Source organism: Ascaphus truei, chromosome 7 (genome assembly GCF_040206685.1).
Source record: "Ascaphus truei isolate aAscTru1 chromosome 7, aAscTru1.hap1, whole genome shotgun sequence".
Lineage (NCBI taxonomy): Eukaryota > Metazoa > Chordata > Amphibia > Anura > Ascaphidae > Ascaphus > Ascaphus truei.
The window spans coordinates 49,813,851-49,831,497 of NC_134489.1; the positions used below are offsets into that span (position 1 = coordinate 49,813,851).

The 17,647-nt window shown below is 37.4% G+C and overlaps 1 protein-coding gene across 2 annotated transcripts in view; it reads left to right on the plus strand.

Annotated features, from left to right (window-relative positions):
* TMEFF2 (transmembrane protein with EGF like and two follistatin like domains 2) overlaps positions 1 to 17,647 on the plus strand; it is a 525,146-nt gene that overhangs the window by 299,793 nt on the left and 207,706 nt on the right. For both annotated transcript variants that reach the window (XM_075608340.1, XM_075608339.1), the window contains exon 5: positions 11,934 to 12,030. In XM_075608340.1, coding sequence (XP_075464455.1) covers positions 11,934 to 12,030 — 97 coding nt within the window. The remainder of the gene's footprint in view (positions 1 to 11,933; positions 12,031 to 17,647) is intronic.

Sequence of the window (17,647 nt, forward strand, 5' to 3'; positions counted from 1 at the left end):
TTTAGACTGAATAGTTCAGACCGAATCTTAGCCAAAAATCCCTGATGATTTCCGCTGCAATTTCAATTCCTGGATCTGTGCATACAGTAACTGCCTCAGTTTCTAGTGAATAAAAGGGAGTCTTTTTAGGGTGTTACCATTGCATAGTGGGCTGTTACTGAGAACTCCCTGATGATTAAAACTACAACTTCCATTCCTGATTCCATGCATAGCGGTAGCAGTTCCTATTGGATGGAAAGTAGTCTTCCCACAATATGTGATCCTGTTCCTTCACAACATCAGTGCAACTTTCACTGCAGAGTATTTGCAGGTCCACCTACACATCTACCTAGTTCCAATCATGCAACAACAGATAGAAGGGAATGAGATTCCTTCCAAGGAGCCCCTTTCACTTGCACTCAAAGTACATGTAACAAATATTAATATATACTATACCTTGCAAAATACAAATATTTAATAGAGAGTACAATTTTATATATACCTGCACTCTTAATGTACCACTAATCCAAAAAAACAAATACATTTGTTTGGCATCTGACATCGACGTAACTAGTGATTGTATTTACAGTGAGTTAAAAACTCCTTTGAGAGCCTATTTTGGCTGTAGTGCTGTGATAGAATTACACCTGTATTGGTGCAGCCTTAGCCATTCACACCATTAGGCTTAATATCATAAGGTTAAATATGCAAAACTCATAGTGCGGGAGTACTGCCTACTCCTCATAGGTAATAGTAACTGTCGGAAATAAACCACTATGATACAATAATTGTGTGCAGATTATATAGCTGCTAGCTGTATAGTAGCCAAAGTTATATTATGAGACACTCTGTGTCAAGCATGTATCAAATAAAGTTATTAGTGTAGTGTTCACAATAGATCGTAGTGCATGTCATCACACAGATTATAGCCAGTATAATCCTATTAGTTTGGCCTGACAGTCCAACATCTTGTATTTATGCAGTAAATAAGAATCCTATTAGCAGTCTTGGCATGCCAACAGATAAATTCCCAATTATATATGAGTTGTCAATGGGTGTGTTTAGTGTGCCAGCCGCATAGTGTATTGCAATACAAGAATATTAGTAATGGGCTCACTCAAACCTCCGCGCATCAGCGCCACTTCTAGGTTTAGTTGTAGTGGTAAAAACACAATAGTAAGTATCGTTATGCCATATTAATGCTTAAACCAGCAATCGTCTGTGGTGCACCGTGCGCAATAGTAATAACCATACAACCTGGTGGATGATCACGAACAGACGCTCGTTCTGTGGCGTCAGTAAAAATGCTCTACGCATGTTTCGTGTACTGCGTACACTTCGTCAGGGGGGGAGGAGTATAGGACGTAATGACGTCTGCCATTATATGCATGAGAGGAGGTATACATATAGGTATTGAGGTTGAGCAGTTTACCGTATATATATGTTGTAGTTCCAATCATGGCAATTCCAGTTCCTGCTCATGGGTCACTGCATATTGTACAGTTCACTCGTATATGCTCCTTAAGGTCCTTGGAATATGTATGGTACCAATTATACAGTGTTTCTATTTTTTAAGATTGGTTATCTTTGAGGTAAGCACTTATTTAACTTTATTTTACTCAAGTTACATGGACCTTCCAGCATATTGGCAATATGATCACATGTGTGGCATACACATACAGTAGTGTTCACAGAAGATATAGGCCCATATTTATTAAGTAATGCTCTGCCATAAGACACTTTACCCATTTACTCGAGTAGGCCGGAAGATGCCATGACATAGCACCACCTAGTAAATAGTGATTTAATAAGTGGCAATATTTGAGGGATACCTAATGTGTAAATGCAGAGCATCAACATCTCATTGAGATCATTGACTATATACTAATTTCTGCTTATTCTGACTATCATACTAAAAGAGCAGGGCACATCCTATTGGGAGAAGGACCAAATAAGACTGGGATCCTACACATGAAATAGTACTAGCAAAACTCTGTGGCTTAATAATAATGTAGTCTAGCTTGACTCTCTAACCCCTGATTTCCTATTGAAATACAGATAGGGTTGCCACATTTAAGTTTTTATAATACAGGACATTGAAATCCAGTATGATAGTGTGACGTCATAATGAGTGATGAATGATCTGCAAATGGTATCTCCCGCGTGACCGTTATATTCTTTGTTTTTTATCCTCTCTGCTCTTGGAAGGGTGGGAAAGACGTGCACTGAACTAACAATCAGCGGTGGGAGAAAAGGTAATGCCTAGAAGGGTGGGTGTCTTTGTATTATGAGATGACCCGGCAGTGTCCTAACTTTATTATTTTAATATTTAATTATTTAATTAATTATTTAATTATTTTAATAATTCATCTAATAAGACATCTATCGGAAAAACTATCAAACTCAAGTAGAAATATATTACGTTTTTATGACTGATTTATTTACAGTAATTTTAAGTTCAGGCATTTTACGTCATGGCACTAAAATACGGAACAATTACATGACCTGACAGACCTTGCAGTGACAATGGGACAAGTCAATGAAATAAGGGACAATCCTGTATATACGGGGCATCTAGCAACCCTAAATATAGAGCTACTGAGAACCATAATGCACCTGGATTTGAGTTAGGGTTGATGATCTGCATTGAGATATCATGATAACCAGAGTCCAATTAAGCTCTGAACCGGCAATGCTGTTAGTTTCATTTTAAGTCCTATATCATTAACCTTAGGCCACTGTATTGTGTTATAATTAATCTAGCTAATTCTTTTTTGGATTATGATTTATGGGCCGTATGACTTTTTATGTGGCATCCCCTGTATAATGTCATTGTAACATGGAATATCACAAAGTTGTGGCGTAGAATATCACAACATGTGGGCAATAATGCACCAGAAGGGATAAATGAAGTCCGCTATATCTGTATGTATCAATGATCAGTTCCATGAACAGATTTGTATTTTTCACAACACAATAAATCATCTATTTTCAGTATATCTATCTAATCTAGCTCTCTGTATACTCTGTCTAGCTTTTCTTAACTAACAATAAATATATATTTTTATTATACAATAAATTAACTTTTACCAATGTATACAGTTGAATAGGAACTGTGCCTCTTAAGTATGACCAAGCACGGGTTGTTAAAATAAAGCCAAGTTTGAAAATGAACATCTTGTGCATTAGTCTCCTGCAGCCCTGGAAAATTTCAAGAAAATGACTCTTCTTGAGATATCTGTGTTTATCAAGGCTCTCATCTCCACAGCTTGAAATACAGAAATCAAGTAAGGGGGGGTGAAATAATGTTAAAAACAGTCATCACTGCAGTCATGCAGGCAGCAAAATATGGGGAAAGGTTTAAGAAAATGCTGTTGCTCGGGAGTAAGTTTGATTGCTTGTGTTAGAGTTTGAATCATATTGAACACTGAGATACTATCAGAAACATTGTATGTCTTCAGTGAAAGGACTGTTTCTTTCAAGTACAAATGTCATGTAGTCTTCTACAATGATTATTCGCAGAGCATCTTTTTCAGAAAACATTCAAACCTTTCAATAAAATGGTTTATTTGTTCTTTTAAGTTTCAGCCAGCTAGCATAGTGAACAGTATCCACTTTAAAGCACTCAGATTGAAACAAGGGCCAAGGTTGGGCTATAACCATCTGGTGTATAGAAATACTGTATATCCCTTATTGCAGGTCTATGACAATTACTAAATCACTGTGTCATTTCACTGCAATGCAATACAATATACAGTATTAGAAAAAAATGCATACATTTTACATTGAGTTTTAGGTTTAAAACTTCCCAAATTGAGATGCATTGTGTGAGCGTGTGGTCATAAGAAAATAGAGTCTACATGAGATGATGGAAGGTTGATTTGTTCTTGCTTATATTTGATAGCGGATTTGCGTCTGAAAGATGAAGATCCATCTTAGGGAGTGTGCTAGACAAGAGGAGTAAGTAAATTCACAATTAGTTAGTGACATTGTAAAATAAATAGAGATGGGGAAACTTTTCACCAAAGTTTGAATCCACTGAGAAAATGACGTTTACACACATGGATGAATTTTAGCGAATTTGTCCCAAAATGTTCAGCGTGAGGGAGTCCCAAGTTGCTCATATACCTCCCCAAACATTCCTTTATACAACAAGTGGAGAGACACCGGTGCACAAAAAGGAGTATACCTGAGTATATATCGCTCTGGACTGTAGTGGCGGAATTGCATACTTTGTGACAATTTTTTAATAGCAAAATATTCTAACAAACTTTCACGGGTTTGAGACTAAATAAAAAGGCTAGTGTGTAACCTTGACACTTTCCCCATCTCTGCTCACCATGTTTACATATGAACTGTAAAAATGTATTTACAAATATACATGGGCAAAAAATGTTGCGTATTTTAATCCTCCTCAGATGAGCTGGTTCCTTTGGTCCACATAATTATGTGCATCAGTCTTAAAGGCAATCTGTCCTCCAATTTTTTTTCTATTACTGACAATCCACATGACATATTAATTATTTAAACCAAAAACCGTAATACGTGTTTTGGGGATGAAGAGGAGGAGCAGAGGAGTCTAAATAGAGGTGCAGCCATAATCTGAAGCCATGTGTTGCAGGGTTTAGCTGTTGCAGCTGTAGGTTGCTTCTGTACTATTGAACCTTAAAAAGAAAAAAAATATTTATTTAATACTTTTTGCATTATTAACCTGCTGTGAATAAATGGACTTTCAAGATGAATAAACAACTGACTCCTCCCAAATATACAGCCCCTGCACTCAGCATTCGAGAGCCCATGGTCATGGATGGAGCATATAGCTAGTAGATTATTAATAACACTTCTACCACCACTATAGCTGCACTTTAAAAATACCATAGAACGGTAGCTGTCTACATGACTGTGTGTGTGTGTCACTCCCCACTATCAGTGCCCGGGCCGCCACCAACAGTACGGCAGAGATGTCAATTAGCATAACTACTACCAGCAGAAGTGGCACATGCCAGGGTATGGCATTGGCAGGTTGGCATCTGCACAGCACCTGGCTTGTTCAGTTTTGAATTGTTCATCTCCTGCCACTGCCAGTACCACCACCAAATATTAACCACCATCATTGTCATCATTATGTTATTGACAAAATCCAAAACTCTAAAAAAATAAATCCATATGTACTGTACTATTACAAGATTATTTGAACCATCTAGTGGAGGAGGGGCCCAACAACACAGTACAGCTGCATTCAAAGTGCCATGCAATGCATGCAGTGTTGCACCTGTCCAAACATCTGTCAGAATTGACACCTGGCAATTGTCAATGCAGAATGACCAGACACCAATTCCATCGCATCTAGATTGGCAATGGCAGAGTGCTTGGTTTGTTGTGTTGTTTACGTTTATATTTTGACCACAGTTACTGTAACATGTCTCTGTAACGCACAGGTGGGAGGGCTCCAGGACATCCTTTTATGTGTAATCATCAAAATGATCTTAAAATAATCATTATTATTATTATTATTGTCATGTACAGCACACCTGTGAGCATGTGACCTGTATATGGGACAAGGGATAATACACACAGCTATCAAGCTGGTTCACTTTTCTCCACGCATGGACCCTCAAATGAACAATATCTCCCCTCCATCCATCCCAGTATGCCATCTGCTATGAATAACTAGCTGCCTCACCTTTCTCCTTCACAAGGTACTTAAAATGAGTTAATATTAATCCTTACTACATTACAATATATATTTAACCCGCTACCACCAACAAAGGAATTATTAAATTTACATACAGAGCCTCTGGAATCTGTTTATTATGAAAAACTATGCAATTAACACACAAAATCTATTATAGCAAAATGTGTTCGAAAATTTAATTTACTCTCTAAAAAAACCAAAGTATAATTTATTAAAGTTTAGATTTAATATACAAAAAAATAGTGCTTAGGTTTCAGAAAAAGATTACAAGATACAGTATAAAAATGCAGAGTTTCTTAAATTAAAAAGACAAACAATCAGAATTCCCTATACGGTACAACATATTATTCTGTAGGTTCTTCCCAGAGAGGTCACTGGCATAGGAAACATGAGAATTCACGTGTCTGATCCCAAAATGTACCTCTGTTGAAATCTACTTCATAAATAAAATGTAGGGTTTTATTTTCTAAATTCCCTTAATTGAGAAAAACATAAGCCCACATTTCTAGGTGTGTTCTCAACCCATTCCTTTAATCAATCTCTCTACGACATAAAAGAAAAAACCCTGTTCTTTTGTCGTTTAAACTTTGCCTCACTATATTAAAGACGTCAAAGCTTTTTTTCCATAATATGTAGACACCATCTTCACTGTTGCGTCTTTATGCTTAATATACTCACCTGGATATGAAATATGACCATACAGTATAACTTCTATTTTTGCATGAGAAACAGATATCAGAGATTATACATAGAAAACGCTAATTTTTGGTATCATTTGATTTGTGTAATCGAGACAGTTACAAATATCTATTTGTTATTCTTGCAAAGTACCGTCAGGCCCAGGATATTCATACAGTATTTAGCAAACTACCAACTTTAGAACCTGTAGTGCTAGCCACACCCTATGATACTCTGCAGAATCCCCCAAATAATGTCTTTCAAGGTACATTTTAAAGCTTTACATTTATTCTAGTGTCAGGACAGCAATATTTAAATCTCCCCACTTACAAAACCAGATGTCCTTTTCTCTAGATAACATCAGTCCTATAAATGACACGCATGGTCAAGGCTTTAACAGGCTATAAAAACAATTCTTGTACTGTTAAGACAATTTGTAACCAACGTTAACCTTTTGTGTGACAGATTAAAATAGTTAATAATTTCTGCCATATTCATTACAATTATTATTATTAATAATAATGGGTTCATATACTGTAAGTGCATATGAAGATTTGCAGTTCTTGAAATGCTGACCTGCTATGGGACTCTTGGGTAATACCTGTGAATATTTGACACATGTCAGAGTGTCTAATTACTACAGTACCTGGTTTTAAAAATGCTGTTGGCGTTCTCCTTGGCTACCTGCAGTTACTTGATATAGTGATACTAGTTATGAGATCTTACCCTATTTCTTACCCTCTGTTATATAATGATTCATGAACAACCATCATCCTATCATCTTAATGCCCAAATAATCAATTTTGGCATCATATATTAATTCTATTTGAATGTTCTACATCTAGTAGTAGTGGTGTCCCAAACAAACCAGCCCCCTTAAGTGCCATCTGAGCTATCTCTGGCAGGGACTGCTACAACCGTCCATAACATCTTTGTCAGAATTGATAATCGTTATCTGGCTGCCACCCACTAATTACATAACATCAATGTTTTATGTAAAAAAAAAAAACAGGCATCAGCAACACGTTCAATAGACATGAAAATGTATGTATGCATAGTTTTGATAAAAAAAAGACCCATACTGCTCCGAGTCCTGATGTTTTATTTTTTTAAAATTACACAATGTGATAGCGCAGTTGATAATTCCTATTCTCTCTCCCAGCTCCAGGGCACTAGAGGTTGGGTATGTGTCGGGGGATGACGATTGTAAACTTGATGTAGCAGTTAAACAAGGCAACATTCAGCATGATTAACACACATTCCTTGTGTAGCATACATACTCTATTTAATTAATAGTCATGTGTTTCCTAGCTCAATATAGGAATGTGCATAGCATTAATTTAATTGTCAACAGAAAAAAATTGCTCACTGTAGACAATATTAAATGTTTTGGTACAAAATTATGTTACTTCGGTTGTAAATTTTAACAACGGATTAATCCACCAGTGTTTTATTTTCATTTTCTACGATGGATTCATCCATCATACTCTTTTCTTACATTCCAACGACAAATTAGAAATAAACACAATCCGTGGAATGGATTTAGGTTAAACCCGCCTGGGGTTTATTTTAAAACCACATAGGGAGATTTTAACTACTCCGCACAGATTGAAGTTTAAACAATTCGTCTGCGGATTTTGAACCGTGTAATGGATTTTGGAGGGAAAGCCCAGGATATTCTAGGGAACGGATTTGGACTAGTCTTTCCATCTCTATTTACATATACATGTAGAATCAGATTTGGGTTAAAGAGGCATCAGTCACCTAAATGTGTAACTGGACTGGAAAACAATCATATAGAATGTTCATGGATATATCAGTTTACCCTTCCACAATTTCATTCTATATGCATCACAAAGCAATATGGAGAGTAGTTATATTGAGCTATAGGAAAAGTTAGTAGATGATTCACTTGACAACCAAACACTGTAAACCATACATGTTGCCATCATTTCCCCCTGCTATCTCGGTGTCAATAAAACTGACAAGTCTAAGGTGACATAAACCCAATCTGACTAACAAACAAGATAAACAGCTTTCCTAAATTTGACATGGACGCTGCAGGATGTGGCCATATATCATAAATAGAATGCACAGCAATAGTGAACATGATTCATGGACTTCAGAGGTTCTTAAAAGAGATTTCTTTTTAAAGTGAAATCCTGTCTATACATGATTTTTTTTTAAATGTATATTTTCATAAAGGATATTGCATTTACTTTCAGGTAATTCAGGTGACTTATTAAAAACAACCCTTACTTAATTGGAGAGGACTTTATGGAGTAGTTTGCAACCAGGGATAGAATGAAATGGCCCCTGGAAATTATCTATAGACTTTGTTGGAACATACGTGAAAAAATACCACATTTCCTCACATTAATTGTGACAATTGATTTTGATTGAGTTGACATTTTCTATTGTGTTTGTAGTTCAGAGTTCTAGAAGCTCAATCCTGAAGAGGAGCAGATAGCAGATTGCTTTTTAATGAACCAACACATGACAGTTCTTTGTAGATGCATTATAATACCTGTATACAGACATTTGAAACATCATAGGTCTCTTCTTCATACTGTATGAAGAGGTGTTATGAGACAAATTTGTAACGGCCACGACTCGGGAAGTTTTGAAACAAAGATGATTTTATTGACAGCAGAATTCTAGGTGACAGAAGTCTCTCGCAGGAGAAGTGTCACACCAGATAATCAAAACAGCATATATGTATAGGCAAATGCGAAGCTACGCATGTCATGACCTCCAATCTAATTATTTCTTTACATGGTCTTTCCTTAACTTTATCCTGCCTCCTTATCCCTGCTCACATGGTCTGCTTACGGAGGTTGCAGGACATGCTCAGCTATGGCCTTCGAAATAATTGTGCGAAAACATGTTTTTCATCTCTCACCTACTTTCATTATTCTGTGAAGATTCACTCCCTTATCAGGGACTCCAACAATCTTACAGAAAGCTAGTTTCTGCAATTATAATTTAAGCAATGAAAATGTTAGGCATATAAATGATAACAAAACGAAACCTATACAGTGTTAATAGAAATAATATAGTATTGGAATTTATATCATAAAATAAAATGCAACAGTTTTGTACCAACAACTTCTCATTGTTATGTCTCTTTAATAGATAACAGTTCTTTGGTGTGTTATAGAGTTAATCTATGTACTAGGCAACCACATGGTTGTTTTTAATTCAGTGTCTAATCTACCCAAAACATTCACATTGACCTGGTTTCCCAGCTCGGCTGCCATCACTATCTCTTGTCTAACTATTCACCCGTAAACATTTTCTAGCAGAGTGTCAGTTCTTCTGCAACTAGAAAAGCATTAAAAGGCAGTAGTACTGGTATTAAAACAGACTTTAATAGTTTTAACTCTACCTTCTCTCATGTATATTAACCTGAAAATTAGACTGTCAAATGACCTCACTTACTATTATTATAAAAATAATAGAATAAATAAACAGATTACACATTATATTTGCTTCTGTATTATTCCGAAAACTAAACATCTTGGTTATATTAAAGATATTATTGTTTCACACTTGATTCCCAACACAGACCTTGACTAGATTACTTTCTAAAACAAGACCCTCATAAGCAGTGCATGTTTTTTTAGCCTGGGGCACTCGTTCCAGCATCCACTGTCCCCCGTTTTCTAGTGTGATCTTACAATCTCTCGTTTATCCCACCCAACAGGTTCATAAAGGAAGAAGAGACTTGTGAGGTTTTGAAAGCTCTGTGCACTATCATTTGTATTGTAATTGTTGTACTTTCGAAGACTATTTTACTCTGGACTGGTTTATTATTAATGAGCTGTTTGTTCTTCTTTTGTGTATGCTTATGCTGTCAAAAGATTCAATTTTCGATGGGGGGGTTTAATACTAATTATTTGTAACTGTCTTGATGTCCAAAAACTATATAGATCTTTTAAAATGTTTGCCTCAAAGATTGTAATGCACATTTTAAGACCATTCAATGTGTGATTTTCTTTATTCTTTAACCAATATTCTAATTCATTCCAGCACACACATTTTATAATACTTAAGTAGGTGAAATGCATAGGTGTGCATGTTATACATGGATAAACTGAAGAATATTGAGAGAAATGGTGCTATATGTTAATGGCTCTTTAAAAAAAGTTTGTTTGTAAAATGTGTGAGCTAGAACTTTGAAGGGGTTTTATTTGCAATAGCTATTTCCTTTTGTCTGATGTCACTGTGTATTCAGTAAGTGCGTGCACAGTCAGAACCTCTCTCCCCTCACCTTTATATTTATTATTTATTTATTTATTTATAAAACGTTTTACCAAGAAGTACATTGAGAGTTACCTCTCGTTTTCAAGTATATCCTGGGTATAGAGTTAAGATGACAAATAATACATGGTTAAAATACATAGTTACAATACATACAGTAGTTACATAAGCGAACAGGGTATACATTATATACAAGACATTGCATGCACAGTTAGAGATAATATATATTATAGGCGTATGTAACAGTTACAGACCAGATTACAATGTGAGACAGCTTTAGTTTTGAAATAACTTAGACTGATGGTGGCTGTGATAGTCTCCGGTAGATGGTTCCAGTTTGGGGGTCCATGGTAAAAGGATGAGCGGCCGGATACTTTGCTGAACCATGGGACCATGAACCATGGGACCATGAACAGTCTTTTGGAGTCAGATATCAGGTGATAAGTGCTGCATGTGGTAGGGGTGAGGAGCTCGTTCAGATAGACGAGTAGCTTGCCCAGAAATTATTTGAAGGCAAGAAAGGAAAGATAAACTTTGCGCCTAGACTCAAGTGATGACCAATCTAGCTCTTTGAGCATTTCGCAGTGATGTGTGTTATAGTTGCATTGTAGAACAAAACGCTATATCGAATTGTAGACAAAAATATAAAAAATGTTGTAGGTAGCCGGAAGTTTTAGAAGCAAGAGTCTGGAAAGAGGGTGGGGGGTTGGTGGATGTCATGGCACTCAAGCTCTGCCCCCCCCCCCCCCACACACCTCTCTCAACGGCTCACACTGACTGATTCACTTTCCCCCCCCAGACACCCTCAAACACCCATCACAAGTTATCTGCATGGGCATAGTCCCGGAGCACTTTGCCTCATTCCCCCACCGCCTCCATCCTCCCAGACTAAGGGATAGATTGCTGACTGACCTGTCAGTGCTGACCTGCAACACAGGCACCAGGACTGAAATTTTGGATGTCCGGGAACAATGTCACATACAAAAATACACACTCATCCACGGTTTTATAATATATATTGGGTCATAGAAGTCTATTTATCTAAATAATAAAATTGCTTCTTAAATTGTTACATTTTTATCAATTCCCTAATATAAATATATACACTATTGCAGGAACATTTTAAGACCGGTCCACATTCTCATATTAATAACCTTGATATAAAAAACAAACTTTGTTTTTGATGTTCCTGTGCTGGGACTCAGAATATGTTTACAAGACAAAATGGGATTGCATCCTAACATTTTCATTTTACAGAACATGATGCTTATAACAATGTTTATGATGTTGACTGTCCTGTTAATTTTTGTATATCCAGCCAATGAAGGTTCTGGAGAAACCAGTCAAAAGGAGACATCAACTTGTGACATATGCCAGTTTGGGGCAGAGTGTGACGAAGATGCAGAGGATGTTTGGTAAGGTTTCCTATATTATTTTTCACATTTTGGCAAAAAACCCTGACATTTTCTGCCATTGCATAAAAAGCTATTCCCCCAGCCTCTCAACTTATCTTTAGTATACCTTCCTGGGTCATCTCATTAAATTGTCTACTGTTGAAGTTGAATCTGTGACACTCTAAATTCTTAATCTCACATTTTATCAATTGTTTTATGCTATCTAAAAGATTTTGTAGTTTTGTACCTTTCATTTTTATCCTGTGGATATTTGGTGCTTGTTTCAGTGGTGTCAAAAGTGGCTTTCATCTCCTATCCTAGGAAATAAATAATTTTTCTGAATATTTGAATTATTATCCAAGGAGTGGACTAGAGATGTGCAAAATGTTTACAGCACTTTGCAAACCATGCAAAAATGACCCTTCTTTCGAGCCAAAAAATGTCAAGCATTTTATTTAACAAAAAAATGATAAAAGAAAATATAGGACCCTTTCAGTGTGAGATGGGCAGGCAGATTATTGGAGATAAGGGAAAAGCAGAGGTATTAAACAAATTCTTTGCCTCTGTGTTTACCAGCGAAGAATTCATTTCAAGTGTAGTGCCACAGGAGGAAACCACAACCTCCATATTAATGAATAATTGGTTAACTGAGGAAGAAGTTCATGGGCTGCTTAAAAAAATTAAAATAAATACAGATGCAGCGGCCGTTATTCGAACATTTCACGCGTTGTATACCTCGGAATAACCATGTCATGGCGTATCATTACCGCGTGTTGACTCGTGTTTTATCAAGTGCAGAAAATTACATTTTATTGTTCTGGTTTTTAAGCGTATAGGGGTATATGGAGAAATGGATGCTCCAGAGATGGTGGAACTTCAAGCACAAATGTCCATAATGATTAATCAGGACTAGAGGACAGAGTATATAAAGGAGTGGGTATAACGATGAAGTGTGATATGTGAGTCACCAAAACACCCGTCTCCTGAAGGAAACAATCAAGGATGCCGATAAGCACCCTGGTGTAACCTCATTGGAGACATGCCAGTGCTAATTACGGTACTCCTCTATGAAAAATCACTGATTCAATAATGAAATTAATCTTACCCACTCCATCTGTCCTCAAATATCCTGCATGGTCCGTCCAAATGGCGTGCAATCTGTAGAGAATAGTCCAGCAGAAGAAGAAGAGAGCAAAAACAGTGCACTGCCAGGGAGCCCGGTGGTAGGAAAAATAAAATTCTATTTATTCAGCAACACTCAGTTAACATAGCCCCAAGGGGTGAGACAAAAACTCCTACGCGTTTCGGACAGTAGGGGTCCTTTATTAAGGAGTATAACTTATACTGCATATACTCCTTGATAAAGGACCCCTACGGTCCGAAACCCGTAGGAGTTTTTGTCTCACCCCCTGGGGTTATGTTAACAGTGTTGCTGAATAAATAAAAAGGGAGAGACATCCGGCGGTTCACTGCTCACTGTGGGGGTACAATAAAGGCAGTCCAAACACAGACTATGATTTATTAGCGCTACTTATTCTCTTTATGTTTACATGAACATTGTGGAGCATCGGTTTTGGAGTGTACTCTCCATATCTCTTTGCTTAATAAATAGAATTTTATTTTTCCTACCACCTGGCTCCCTGGCAGTGCACTGTTTTTGCTCTCTTCTTCTTCTGCTGGTTTTTAAACACCTGCAAATTGATACAGTACTGTACGGTACACGTTATAATTCATTCATTTCTGCCACGAAAACGCGAAGAATTGCACCCAAAGAAATCGGAATCCATGAAATTCAAACAAATCAACAGCGTGATTGGCCACGTGGAATACAGCAGAGCACAAAAAAACAGCTCCGTGGTATGTTCGAATAACGGCCGCTGCATCTGTAATGCACTTGGCCCTGATGGATACATCCAAGAGTTCTCAAGGACTTAAGTTCTATAATAGCCAAACCATTACATTTAATATTCAAGGACTCCATTTCCTCAAGCTCAGTACCACAAGATTGGTGTAAAGCAGATGTGGTGCCTATATTTAAAAAGGGAGCTAGATCACAACCGGGGAATTACAGACCTGTAAGCCTGACTTCAATAGTGGGGAAACTACTTGAAGGTTTAATACGGGATAATATTCAGGAATACCTAATAGAAAACAAAATTATTAGTAATAGTCAGCATGGATTTATGAAAGATACATCATGCCAAACTAACGTTATTTGTTTCTTTGAGTAGGTAAGTAGGAATTTGGACCAGGGTAATGCAGTTGATGTGGTCTACTTAGATTTTGCAAAGGCTTTTGATTCGGTTCCACACAAAAGGTTGTTGTACAAAATTAAGCAAATTTGACTCAGTCAAAATGTAAGCACCTTGATTGAAAACTGGTTAAAGGACAGACAACAGAGGATTGTCATACAGTAGATGGATTTTTTTCAGGTTGGGTTAAGGTCGTGAGTGGAGCAACTCAGGGATCGATACTGGGACCACTGCTTTTTAACTTGTTTATTAATGACCTTGAGGTTGGCATTGAGAGCCAAGTCTCCATCTTGCTGATGATACTAAATTGTGTAAGATAGTAGAATCACAGCAGGATGTAATTTCTCTCCAGAAGGACTTCGAGAGACTGGAAACTTGGACAGTTAAATGGCAGATGAGGATTAATACAGATAAATGTAAGGTTATGCATTTGGGAAGCAAGAATAAACAGGTGACTTAAAAATTAAATGGGGATAAATTGGGGGAATCCTTGATGGAGAGGGATTTAGGAGTGCTTGTAGACATCAGGCTTAACAATAGTGCCCAAAGCCATGCAGTAGCTGCAAAGGCAAACAAGATCTTATCTTGCATTAAACAGGCAATGGATGGAAGGGAAGTAAAGTAAACATAATTATGCCCCATTACAAAGCATTAGTAAGACCACACCTTGAATATGGAGTACAATTTTGGGCACTACTCCTTAGAAAAGACATTATGGAACTAGATAGAGTGCAGAGAAGAGCCACCAAATTAATAAAGGGGATGGACAATCTAACATAAGGAGGGGCTAGCTAAATTAGATTTATTTACATTAGAAAAGAGGCGTCTAAGAGGGGATATGATAACTATATACAAATATATTCAGAGACAATACAATGAGCTTTCAAAAAACTATTCATCCCAAGGGCAGTACAAACATCACATAGTCACCCCTTAAGATTGGAGGAAAAGTGATTTCACCAGCAACAAAGGAAAGGGTTCTTTACAGTAAGGGCAGTTAAAATGTGGAATTCATTACCCATGGAGACTGTGATGGCAGATACAATAGATTTGTTCAAAAAAAGGTTGGTCATCTTTTTAGAAAGGTATACAGGGATATACCAAATAAGTAAACATGGGAAGAATGTTGATCCAGGGAATAATCCGATTTGCCAATTCTTGGAGTCAGGAAGGAATTTATTTTTCCCTTATGAGATATCATTGGATGATATGACAATGGGGGGTTTTGTTTGCCTTTCTCTGGATCAATAAGGAAGTGTAGATATAGGATAAATTATCTGTTGTCTAAATTTAGCTTACAGTAGGTTGAACTTGATGGACACGTCTTTTTTCAACCTCATCTTCTATGTAACTATGTAAATATTTTACATTTCACACCAGATCATGGGGCCTATTCTAGTAGGTTCGATAAGTTTGTTGCCATCTCAAACGACGTGGCATGTTCCCATCAAACGGTTGGTAATTTTGTGTTATGACGGTATTTAGAAAGAATCTGAAACCATCTCAAACCGTGAGATAGGAAAATGCCAATACCGCTCGGTGTAGCAGTAACCTTATCTCAGCTTTTTTTCTATGTTCTCCCCCTGCGATCGTCTAACAATCTGAGCTGCATAGAGAGAGAGCCGCCACTCCCTGCACAGCTCTCACAGGCGATTGCACTGCTTTAATTGAAATTTGAAAACTAGTGTGCGGGAGCAGGGGGTCTCCGGAGCTGAACCACATTAATTTCCCCCTGCTTTCCAAGATACAGCCTCGGTATGGGGTGCTTGTATCTCCTATGCGAAAACAAAACCTAATTTAACATTGCTTGCGCTCCACCTAAAAAATACCTCTGCAGTAAAAGTTCCTAATGTTCTTAAATATTACCACTAAATGGTGTGATATGTGCGTGCTTCCTTCTACACAGCATCAGATGCAAATCACCCAAATCAAGGAAATTCAATTGATCCTCAACAAAGATGGGATGCCTAACGGACAAGAATGCCTTTCTTGGGCTTGTTACAACAGGTGCAAAACAAACGAACCAAGTACCTGGCACAATAATAAAATGAATCAACCACAGTTGGTGATTGTTACCAGTCTTAAGTGGTGATACAAATATGGTGATCCTTCAACTCCTGGTACTTTAGTCCCAATCAATGATAAAAGTCAAAGTTGAATTGCAGATGAAATATCCAGATTGTCCCTCAGATGTTGATGTTTCTATGGGAAATATAAAGAGAGAAGGACCATGTCATGGGAGACCAGGTTTATCAACACCTTTTTATACCGGGATCCTTGATTGAGCAAAGCAAGGAGGTAAAATAAATTGTAATTTATTTCAGGAAAAGACATACACATAATGTAACACAATTTACAGGGTTAACACACTTACTGGGAATGGGGCTAACAAATAAACCTGTCCTTTAAATGAAATTCACAAAAATGACCTTTGTAGGAGCCTTTCCAATAACGGGTAGGGACTCACGAATGTCGTGGAACGGATTTCGGCATGCAATGCCAGACACGGCTGCTACATTCTTCAGAAGTGTGACTTAGAAGAATTCTTGAGTCAAAATCTTTGAAGCCGGCTCGCATCTATTCGACACAGAGCATCTTTGAATTTGCCGCTGATGGTTTGGTGCTTGGAATCTCTGCTCCTCATTGGCTGCAAGGTTTCTTATGGGTTTCACGGTCCCATTCACAAACCTCTACAGCCTATCAGAGTGTGGGAATTTCCCTGACAGCCAATCACCGATTTGTTGGTATGGTAAAGCCGGGTGGGTACCTTTTCTCATTCCGCAATGGGGCATGTGCCAACTTTGCACCTCTGACTCTTTGCATACTGAACCCACCCACTGTCCAGGCTCCACAGAGTCTGGGCTCTGGCAAATGGTGGCCGGATGTAAAGCTTGGCAAAGTATCTCGCAAAATGGGCACAGTGGGTCAGTCATGGGGTTATATGTAAAAAAGAGAAGAAACAGAGGGGAACACAAATAGTGTAATACACTCAAACAATTGGAATTCTTTCTGTAGTTCTATAATTATTGAACTCACACTTTGCTCCACTTGAATTGTATGCTCCTCTCATGGGTCTTTATAGCCTGTCATCTGTTTATCAGGTCACTCCTTTAACCTCTGCAGGTCTGGTTTTAAGTGGAAATCAAATATACGATAACACATCGCTCAGTCTACCTGGACCGCAGCTTATTGATTTAATCAATATAAATTTATACTCACATTCATGTGGTTATTAATGGGCATATAGGGAATGTTGATTATTCCTCTGAAGAGAGTATTTCTCAGGTGAGCCCACAGTTGAGGATTAAAAATGATGACTTTATTGATAAAACATGAATAAAACAAAAATGGTAAAATAGGAACAAAAATAGAGAAACATACAAAAA